Consider the following 12,209-nt stretch of genomic DNA (forward strand, 5'->3'; position numbering starts at 1 on the left):
TACAATTTTTAGAAAGAACTAGTTTTAAAGTCACTACTTTAATAACAATTTATAATACTTAGGCTTAATTTAACATTATTGTACTAATAATGACAAAAAATTTGTTCGTAAAAGGTGCATTGTATTGTAATATAAATATTAATTACAGTTTTTGAATTTCCTTTAAAATGAAATACTTATGTATTCAAAGATATAACAACTATTTCTCTAATAATAAACAATTACAGAAATATAATCACGACTTGCCAAAATTATAAAAAAAAAATAAAATTTTTAACATGCAACAGTTATCGAATGCATATACATATGTTCATATGAATACTGGGTACGAAGGTTGTTCTAAAAGTAAATAAGATATATTTTTTTAAATTTATGGATATGAATTGGTTTTATTAAATTTCTCCATACAATAGTCAAAATTAAATCACTTCATTACTGATGCACCTTTAATTAAATATTTAAAGTATAGACGACGTAAAAATTATATATAAATCTTAAATGTACATTTTATTAAATGTGTCTAAGAAAAAATTTACATACAAATTAGTATTCACTGACACATTTATGTATGTAACATGTTGTTTAAAAAGTGTGCAGATCAATTTCAATTAAAAATATTAATTAGTGATGATGGACTGAACGTATGTTTCTCCTCATAACAAAAAAAAAAAAAAAAAAAAAAAAAAAAAAAAAAAAAAAAAAAAAAAAAAAAAAAAAAAAAACAGTGGCACCACCGGAGAGTGAGTGAATGATTGAATGTTATTTTTTAGAAGTTAATTGATGATGGCGCCAAGCTACAACTTTAATATTTATAACAAGAAGAAAAACTTTCAACAGCCACAGCATCAAAATTGAAAATAAAATAATTTCCAAACAACATCATTATTCAACAGCAAAAAACACCAGCAGCAACTTTATAAATATCATGGAGTGAGTGAGTAACTAGTGTTTATAATGACAATCATTAACTTTTGCATTGTTTTAACAAATAACAGGTTAAAAACCAATTAACAAATTTTCAAAATAAAAATAGATACATCCGTACATGTTATACTGTGTATTTATATTCATATACTACATACTTACTTGTTTATTTATTTTATTTACAAGCATATACTTTTTGAAAAGTAAATTTTACAAGATATGTATATTATTTTTTTAGAAATTAATTTATAATTTTTCAAAACAAATTCAGGGCATCTCTAAATCTACATACATATATATGTGGATACAGAACTTTTAATTTATAATTTAAGAAAATTAGGAGATTATAGCATATTCAAAATATTTTTTCATTTTAATTGATTAATTAGTTTTGTAAATGTCAACAACGATTATCCTCTATCGAAATAATGCATTGTTTTTTTATATAAAGTAGTCGTGGTCACTATTTTATCAAAATACTTGAGAAGTTGTAAGACGTTATTCTACCTTTTACTATATAATTTGCACCACTGTGCAATGAAAATAAAAATAAATATCAATTTTAAAATATTAAATCAAATTGGATTAACTTTCGTTATACAAATGAACAAGTCATTTTTATACATGCAACTAAAAATGTTTAACATTTCAAACGGTATATAAAACTTCAGGGATACACCTAATAAAATTAGATCAGAACGGGCTAGTCTACAAATTGTGGGTGTTAGACAAAACAATATAAGTTGTACAATGAAACTATTTTTCTAAACCCAAATGTATGTACATATAAAACAATAGAATCGAATATTTATTAAATCTATTAAATTTTACTAACGTTTGAAATTAAAAACGTACTCGGCAACGTGAAACGTGACAATAGAGGAAAACAATGCAGAAATTCTATATTCTATTACACAAATAATAAAAAAAATATTTCGTGTGGTTACTGTTTTATTTTCATTTTATTTCTTTTTCAAATTTTCTAACAATTGTATAAATGCACATTTTATGATTTTGTTTTTTGCCATTTCTAAAAGTTTCTTCCTGAAAGTTATTCTGCAACTCAATACCCTAATGGGAGTCTGAGTGTTCATGAAAGTATTGAAGTGATATTTAAATTAACAAAAAAAGCATTAATTTGCTATAAACAGTTTTTTATCTGGCAGATTTTATATTTTCCTTGAAAATTGTGCGACCACTTAAATTCAATGGCCAAATTAAATTGTATTTATAGCGTATTTAACTGGTTTTATGATTAAACAAAAAACATCTAGTCGTTACAAATCGTAAAGTCAAGAACTTTTAATTAAAAGCAAGCAAATTTTGTTTTGCCATCTAAAGTCTAAAACTGTTAATTGAAAAATATTTACAGCTTTGCAATTAAAAAAAAAAAACGAAACGAAAAATGCAAATGTACTACAACAATGTTAAAACAAGTTAAAAGCCGAGTTTAAAAATAGTTTCCAAAAATATAAGTTTAATTTCATAATATCAATGTGAAAATTTAAGACGTATTAGCCAATTTAGCATTGCTTGATATTAAAAATGGAAAAATTGATTTATAATGAAAATTGTATAGATCTTAAAAGCTGTAGTACATATTTAACTTAGTAATTTTATTAATTCTATTTTTTACTATTAATTGTTTAAAATAAATAAAATATATGAAATTATAAGGTTTTATGATTGATTGTATGGTTTATCGGTCGGTTGGTTGGTAAAGTTAATGTTTACTTCCAAATTCGAGTATTGTTTTCTTTTTAATAGAAAAAGGTGATTTTAGTTGCCAATTTATTTCAAGACATGTTTACATGTGTTATTGGCCTATTCTTATCTCTTTGGCTGCCATTTAGTCTGGTCAATTAAATGCCCTTTTTTCCCACTTTACATACATGCATACATACACTATTTATGCATTTTTTTGAAACCCAATTTCTAAAAAATATATTTCTACAGCTCACGAATGGACAACACTTAACCGAAAATATTTTGGGTAACATCATCTTACATAACAGCGAATATTTTGACGGGGGTAAATCAAGCAACATTTTTATGAGTCGCTTTAATATACATAAATACAAACCATTTGCAAATTTAGTATCAAATAAAAGGTCTTTGGGAGGCGATTTGATTAATGACATAACACATTTGTATACAACTCCAAAATTATTACAAATGTCATAATTTTTTCGGAAAATTTTTTAGTTTTTAAAATTGAAATTATTACATTATAAACCTCATACAATTTCACTGAAATTGTTCTTTCTATTTTTCGTTATGTTTTGTATTTTATTTTTTAAACTCTATTTTGCCCCTGGTTTTCTGCTAGCTATATTTATCTAACATACATACACGTAATTTCTTTAACTTTACAATTATATATAACACTTAATGTTTTCATTCTATTATCAATAAAATTTTTCAGTTTAACTGAAATATTAATACAATTTATACCAAACATCTACTTATTTGTTAGGATTGCTTCTTTATTCTTTATTCGCAATGCTTTGGTAGCGTACAGAGGCTTCGATAAATTTAAATAAATGTTTTTCCTCTATACAAACGGGACCACCCTGAGCCAGATATGTATAACAAAAAATCAGTTGTAACGAATTTATATTTGGTTTGCGAGATCAATTACAACATCTGGTGTAATGTGGTACTATCACCAGCTGTTATTGCTGAAAATTCAAAAAAATATTTAATGTCAGCAACGTCTGTTCAAAAGGTTAATGTGAACACCACATTGACTTTATGAAGATATCAGTTATCGTTATAAGTTTGCATTGCATACACCTTTCTGTAGTAATTAATCGTACAAATAAAATGGGCCTCATTTTTTGTCTCAAATATTCAAACTGAACTAAAGTGTTTATATGGATTTATATGGGTGTCAAAGTTGTATATACAAAATTTAAGGGCTCAAGCTGAGGCTCTTCTCTTCTTTAAATTTGGAAATAAGAGGAAATACAAGATAATATTTTGAAAATTTCAATAAAATCGGTCTATAGACTTCAAACAAACCCAAAAACAACTCCATTAACACTTCATATGTATGCTTTTGTTAAAATGTATCTGAAGACTAAAACTTTTAATACATCATTTAGTATAGATCCAGATATATATAGTAAGTTATGAAACCATTATGATATATTTGTTCACACTGGTTCACATTTTTTTAATTGCTACAAATTGAAATTACATAAAAACTCTTTTTATAAACAATAATTTTGTTTACAATTGTTATTGTTACAATTTATTAATTATAAATATTAATGACATCGAATGGAATATAGGAGGAAATTATAATTAACTACCTGTACAACAACTGATTGAAATTATGTTAAAAATGGTGCTTTGAATTAACATTGATTCCTAAAGCCAAGTGCAGTTAGTGCATATTAATTTTTATTTATGGTATAAATAAGAAAAATACTGAAGCCAAAATAAAATTCATAAATTTTAACATACAGTGAGTGTTAAAAGAAAATGTATAGTTTTTAATTCTAATAAAAGTATTTTTTCTTAAAGGGTACAAGTACAAGCAGTTAAATACGGATTTTTCTAGTATAAAAGCAGAAAATATTTAAATTTTTTCATAACAAAATTTATTGCATTCCAATCAACAGAGAACTTGGATCGAGTAGTAAATTAGTAAATCTAAAACTGATATCGCAGTTTACTGCATGAATAAAACATCTGATATCTTACTTTAGATATTTTTTTAAGAACAAATATTCATTCTAAGTGAAAAGCTAAACAAAATCACTAAAAACAATCGCAAACAGATATTAATTTCAAAAATTTTGATAATAAATCAATTCAAAAAGAAAAAATCTACAAATATTTTTTTGTGTCCCCTTTCCCGACAAGAATTACTTGCCTTATATGATGTTCAACTTTCGATTTCTTTATGGTTCTCCAAATATAACTACAACAATTAGTCACAAAAACCGAATAACCATTTAAAGATAATATGGATAACATAAAACTTAAATAGACTCATATTTACGTTTCCCTAAATATCCATTCCTATTAGGAAATGCCCGACCACCGATAGTTGTTTATGTAGAAAATAAACTCGCACTTTCATTACGATTAATATAAATGAAAACAAAAAATATTAATAAAAAAGTAAAAATAAGTGAGGAAGTGTGCTGGTTGAAGAGTTTGCGGAGTGATAAAATGAAATATTTTTTCTATCAATCCACAACTCAACGCAATCGTTTCTTCACCTCAATTTCTCGTCGTTGCTCTTCATTAATTGAATTGAAAGACGAAGAAGGTGTAAAGGTAAACGTTAACGCAGACCAATGTTAAAAAATTTAGTGAATGAAACGAAAATGCAAATACAACTTTATTAACCAACCAAACAAAAATAAAACAAAGAAATTAATAAACAAATAAAATAAAAATAATTTAAACAAACAAAAATACTTACAGTTTTTCATTTAAAAATTCTCCCCGCGTAAATTCCGATAGCCGCCGTGATTTACCTTTCTTGGCCGAAGTTTTGCTATTGCTACCATTAGACGTCGCAGCAGGCGTTGTAGTAGATGTTGTTGTTATTAAGTTTGTGGTATTTCTGCTTGCCAAACACAGGCACTTTGTGTCTGAATGAATTGAGCACGTATTGCACACCAACTGGGCGGATGAGGGGGAGAAGAATGCGTTATTAGATGACAATTCGGCACTTAATGTTTCAATGACACCACTGCCATTATTTTTATTATTATTATTGCTGTTACTGTTATTATTGTTGTTGCTTGCAATAGTGGCATGGAATTGGGATTTCGAAGCATTTGGAGAGAACGCTTCATTGCAGGAGCAATTCGAAGTCATTTTGATTGATAACTCCCAGGAATTACATAAATCCCTATTTGTTGAGGGGGAATTTTCGTTGCTGTTCGTTGAAAACGTAAAATCACAGTTACATTTAAGGGGAATTTGATTCGACCAGCGACGTAGTTTGACCTCTTTATCTTTAGTTGTTGAGTGACTGGTTGAGTTATCGAGCGATAGTTTTTTAATTAGCTGTAGTTGTTTTGGTTTCTGGTGGTCGCGCAGCAAGCAATTGTGTTGCTTTAGGCTGCGACGAGGTCGTGGTGGGGAGGGTGAGGCCGGTGGAGATATTATTACCGATGTTGATATTGCATCAAGCGAGTTTGACTTTTGTATGGGACTTCTTGCAATTGTGCCTACATTTTCACGATTTTTAGCAACTATTCTCGAATATAATTCCTCACTGTCGACCGGTATAAGGTTTGAATGTAATATTAACTCTTTGGATGGTTCTTTCATATTTTCTAATTGTTCCGAGTTTGTGTTCGGTTTATCCGTTGATGATGATTTTGCATCGCCTCCTTTATAGTTTAACATATTAGACAGTCTTCTCATTTTATTTGGTTTTGTAGCTTTAAGCAGCACGTTTTTAGTAACCACTCCTTTCTCTTCATCCTGTTCGGCAGTATGCTGTGCTTTGTTCGTCTTGACGTCAGTCACCTTTAATGGTTCGTCGATTCTACTGACAACAAAACGATTGTTAACAAGGCATTTAAGTGGCTGCTGCTGTTGGTTTTGCTGTGTTATTATAGTAGCAGCTTCACCATTGGCATCTAATTTCTCTCCTTGTAAGATGTCATATATGGTGCCATATTTGTAGCCAACATTTGTGGTCACAACAGTTAAAACATTCTCTTTGTCAGCAACATTAGCATCAATTGTTGGAACTGATGTAGTTGTCCCCATATTTGATACCTGATTCTTATCGATAACTTGTTGTATGGCGGTGTCCTTAAATGTTGTGTTCATCTCCGATTGTTGATGTTGCTGATGCTGTTTTTGTATAATGTCATAAATCATGCCAGATTTCTTGATTTTCTCCAAATCTTTCTTATTGCATTTATCAGTGGCAAAGTCCCTTTCCAATATAGCAGACAAACTTTTTCTCTGAAACAGTTTTTCGCTATTACAGCCGTTGTAGCTATTGGAAGTGGTAAGTGGTGACGGCTGGGATGATTTGCGATGTAGTATTTCATAAATGGTTCCATAAGTCATGTATTTGTCGTACCGTTGACATGTCAAATTGTAAATATCGTTTTTACGTTGAATTATATCGTAGATGGTTCCGTATACAAGCTTATCGTAGATTTTGAAATTGTGACGGTAATTGCTATTAGCAGTGGATTCTGGCATTTGTCCAGTAACTTGCTGCAATTCCAATTTCACTTTGTTAGTATCGTTCTTTGTCTCGTTCGAAGAAGTGATTGATTTTTTAAACCTTTCAGTGTTTTGATCTTTCGAATTTGAATTTCGGCGCATCAACAGAAATGAAGCATAACTTTTGCGATGCTTTGAGTTTTGTCTTTTAAATGGTGTAGTTGCGGAGACGGCAGCATCTGTACTTGCAACAGATGGCTTATCAGTAACCATCTCACATTCGCGCACCAGACGCTTAAATTCTTCATAAGATTTACGACGCATGTGTGCTTTTTCCTTTTCATTAGTTAGTAATTGACGATCGAGAATTTTCGATAGAAAATCAGAATTTTTACGTAAAATATCTGTGGTGGCTGCGTTGATGGTGTGACTACAATCGATGTTGTTATTACACTCACAGTTGTTGGTGTTTAAAGCTAGACTACAACATGTATTAGTTTTGTCATTATCATTATTATCAACAACACCATCATTACCACCACAATGTGAAGCAGTATCCATTTCATGTGTAGTACCTGGTACGGTCTTAACAGCAAACTCGTTTGGAAAAGCCGGTTTATTACTACTGCCAACAACGCCAGCACCAACATCATTAACATCAACAACGGCACCAACACTACGACAACTAACGTCAACAGCAGCATTTAAATCTACTAGTGTTGTTAGTCCAACTCTGTTGTCTATATCTAACGTCATTGTATCAGAAGCTGGTACAGCCGTTGGAGACGTTGTTGTCGCACATTCTTGTTCTGTGATTGATTCTAAGCCGTTTAATATTGCTGTTGTTATTATTTCCGTTTGGTTCTTTTGCTGTTGTTGTTGTAGGTTACTTGTTGCGGCTGACTGCTGGTGAACAGAATCACATTGCATGTCGTTGTCGTATGATTTTCTAAAATCTTGAAATGTTTTTCGTCTTATTTGTATTTTATTTTCATTTGCGGCACCAACGTCTCCTGGAAATGACGATGTCGTTGTTGCCGTTTCCAAGTTGGAGCTTGAGTTGGCAAACATGGCTTTAAATTCTTCATAAGATTTACGACGATTGCGCGACTGTGTTAAACACTCCTTATAGTTGAGACGAGCAATCTTTTCACCTCCTTGAGCATGACCTCTAGTCTCACGCGTCGACACATTTGAAGAATTAGCCAAAGCGAGACCGGTAAAAATACTAGCCAACGTTGGACGGTTAGACGACGATGGTTGTTGTGGATTTTCTAGTTTATTTTGCATTTCAATAAAACCAGAATCCATTGAACTAATGGTGCATGTCGAATCGAAACTAGTTTTTCGACTAGATGCATTACTGCGTACTGGAGGAGGAGATTTATTTGTAGGTAAGTTTTCTACCAAATCTTCACATACTTCCTCTGCTACGGTAGGTAAATCGACGTTAGGTTGTGAGAGTAAATCTACAATTTGACTATTGTTATCACAAGTATTGGACATTAAATTCTTGTCGGAATCATCATCGTCATCGAAACTAATTAAATCCTTTACAACTGGTAAAGTGTCCATTACAATATCACAGTTTATTTTCTGATCGTGGGAGTTTTGTAATTTCTGAACGAAACTGTCCAGTTCAATTTGAACTGTATCTTGTAGGCCGCCTTGTACGGCACCCAGTTTGCGCTGGCGTACCGTGTGTTCAGCGGCTTCTGGGAGTTTTTTACGCTGATCGGTTGTTTTACTTAGCGGAGGTTCATGGACAATTGCGCTAACCGTAACCACCTTTTCGGAGTTGGGTCGTTTGGACGCACTCAATTCCATCGTCATTTTGGTTTTACCGTTAATTTTATTAACCGTTGCATACATAGGCAGTTGTAGAGCAGGCGTTAACGACGATAGCTGATTGACTACTAATGGTATGTTTGTCATAACTGTTGCTGTTTTACTACAACTGTCACTAATACTATTGTCGCTACAGTTACTGTTACCGTTAATGTTTCCATTACTAATAACACTGCTCGTCGTAGTAGTAGTAGTAGTAGTGGTTGTTGTGGTGGATATTGTTAAAATACCACCGCCGAAATCGCCATTGCCACTGGCACTAGCGCTAATACTGGCACCACCACCACAACTACCAGCACTATTACCTCCACCTCCATTACTGCACGCGTGGTTGCGATTGTGAAAGATTTTAACACTTTGCATCGGTAATTTGTGACGATGATTGTGATGACGATTACGTGCAATAGTGGCGGCCGACATATTGCAGTGTTTGCGTTGATATCGACGCGTGTACTTATTGGCAATATTGTATGTCGGATCGTACAGCTGATGCGGTTCGTTGACTTTGCCGTTATTGCAGCCACGAACTGATACAGTATAAGGTTCTACTCCACCAGCCCCCTGGCGATTTGAGGAAGAACGTTCACATGACTTTAACAAACGTTGTAACATTTGTTGTGATTGAGACTTGCGTTGCTGTGATACTGTTGGAGTCCTTCTAGAGCAACGCGAAGTATTAGGATCGTTCATGCATTTTGCGCAACACAAAAACTCATAGAGAACATCGTCATCTTCAGTTGTTGACGGTGGAGGCGTGAAAGTTGAATATTTTGGTTCTAATTCGTATGTTGGTGGTTCTTCCAACTCAAATGTGGGTGTGGTAGACATTGATGTGGGTGGCGTTAATATTGGCAAGTTAGCGATGGCATTTTTCTGAGCTGTTGTAGTAACTGGCATTAGAATATAAGTATTTTTCAAATGTCGATGTACACTGTGAGCACTGCCACTGTTTGTATCGGTACCTTGAGTTCTTTCTCGATAATTTTCATCAATATTTTCTTTGTTGCCACCGCCATCCATTTGCATTGAAGATGTCGATGTTGTTGTTGCCGTTGCTGATGATGTAGCTGCTGTTGTTGATGCTGTTGTAGGAGTAGTAGCAACACTACCATTATTGACAATAGAACTTTCGATGCTTATACCACTGTCCAAAAGCATAAATGTACCATCTGAGGGAAGGATTAAACGGCCCTCTGCAGCTGCATTGACCAATTCTCGTAAAGCTAAGACTTGTTTTTCGGTGACATTACCTTGTAATTGAATGCCGTGTAGAGCGAATGCTGTGGGTTTATTGTTGACCGAATTGGGATCAGTGCACCAAACGACTGGCATTGTTGCCATATTGTTTGTGTTTCTTTTTATCTGGTTTTCTTTTTCTCAAACCAATAAATACAACTTAATTGTATCGTTGTTATTAAAAGTATTAATATTACGTTTATTATCTGAGGTCGTGGAACGGGGTATTAAGGGAGGCAAGTTCATTTGACAGTCTTATAAATTGTTGAGTGAGGTTTAAAATTTAATGTTCTTTGTTGATTTTTTCATCAGCATGTTCTATATATCTCTCTCTAAGCTTGTAAGCAAAGCAAGCAGCGAAGGTTTTGAAAAGCTTTATTAATTTAACTGCATGTTTCGAATAAGAACGGGAGAGGGGGAAGTAAGAGAAATAATATAGTTAGTTGTATCTAATAAAATTAATATGAACGCAGTTTACCAATGTTTCTGTTGATTCGAACAAAGACTTGTCTTCTTTCATATAAATTCGTAAATTATAAATATGTATTATGTAATGCAATAAAAATTTATTATTTTTCATAAAATAATCATTTAAGGATTATTTAAATACATAAATAGTTCTTTGAAAATAGCACTACGAGTTTATTTACTATTTTAAAATTATCTATTTCCTGTTCTCTTTTTAGCTAAATGTAACATTATTCTCTTATTTATAACAAGCTGTGAAGACATTTAGAACAAAAGAGACACAAAATGGTGTCAAAAATGTAATGAAATTTTACTTATTTAAAAGGTGACTTCAAACACGGTTTTTTCGCATGATCTATGAAGCGGTCTAATTTACATGCAAAAATAATAAAATAGCTATAAGAAATTTATGTTTGTACTCAATGAATGAACGAATGAATGAAATAAATTTCGACAATAATAATGAATAAATAAATGTGTGTTTGCAACTGCATGTGTGTATTCAGTTGTTGTAAATGACGCAAATTTTTGCAAAAAAATCCAAAACAAACTTTAAAAATAAATATTTTTATTTTGATTTGTTTTTATATAAAAACAAAATCAAAAAGAAGCAAATTTTAAGTCCCACACTTTTTATTACCATTTATTTCAACGTGTGATTACTGTTCATTCATGTTGTTTTTGCTGGTTTGATCAGTCTTTTGTTTGAACGTTTTACAACAATTTTTATGAACATTTTATGCTTTTCCACTTTGTCATTGTATTTGTCTATTGTTAACTAGTTTTACGATTTGCTATTTTTTTCCAAATGTGTATGTGTATAGTAAGTATATATTTTGTTGACAATTAGAAAAAAGTAACACGTTAAATGGCAATTTAAATGATACCAACGCAATTTGAATTTTCGTTAATATCAAGGTTGCATTTCATTTTAAAATTGTATAAATATTGAATTTGTATAAATTCGACATAATTGATGAGATTGTGTATTTTTTAACAAATGTATTTTTGTAAAACTCACACCTAGCAAATTCATACAAATTGTTGTTGGTTCATTAGGATGGCGCCAAATGGAATAACTTTTTTCTTCAAGATTACAGTTAGAATTTATAATAGGAAGTCGACCTGTTTTAGTTTTTTTTATATGAAGTAATATATAAATTTAAAAAAGTTTGTAATAGAAGTAAATCATAAAAAATAATATTTAAGCAGCAGAAAAACATGGTCGATCTCTTTTATAATATTGAGGCGGGAATCGAAGTAAATATTAGTACCAAATTTTTTTAAAAAATAATTTTTGCAAAAGGCAAAACAAAATAATTATGCGGTTTTAATAAAAATAATAAAAAACTCTTAGAATTTTTAAAAAATAGTAGAGATTGTGTTGTATCATTGATAATGAATCTTCACAGTAGAAAGTTTTAACTGTATGTAATAAACTATTTATACATAATAAAATCTTTGTCTTATTAAAAAAAAACAAGTTTTTTTAATAAATATTTGATTTGTTTTTCTTCTACATATTTTTTGTCAGCATCTTGTTATTGCAAATTTAAAAATCCTCTTGCATACTT

At 31.1% G+C, this 12,209-nt stretch overlaps 1 protein-coding gene across 7 annotated transcripts in view; it reads right to left on the reverse strand.

Moving 5' to 3' along the window:
- Window positions 1-12,209, reverse strand: part of LOC111675348 (tyrosine-protein kinase Src42A) — a 101,789-nt gene that overhangs the window by 17,949 nt on the left and 71,631 nt on the right. For 4 of the 7 annotated variants that reach the window (XM_046954925.1, XM_046954923.1, XM_023436092.2 and 1 more), the window contains one exon: window positions 5,366-10,554. The exons of the other annotated variants lie outside the window; for them this stretch is intronic. In XM_046954925.1, coding sequence (XP_046810881.1) covers window positions 5,366-10,272 — 4,907 coding nt within the window. In that variant the 5' untranslated portion in view covers window positions 10,273-10,554. The remainder of the gene's footprint in view (window positions 1-5,365; window positions 10,555-12,209) is intronic. 7 annotated transcript variants of the gene reach the window in all.

This window comes from Lucilia cuprina, chromosome 6 (assembly GCF_022045245.1).
Source record: "Lucilia cuprina isolate Lc7/37 chromosome 6, ASM2204524v1, whole genome shotgun sequence".
Classification (NCBI taxonomy): Eukaryota; Metazoa; Arthropoda; class Insecta; order Diptera; family Calliphoridae; genus Lucilia; species Lucilia cuprina.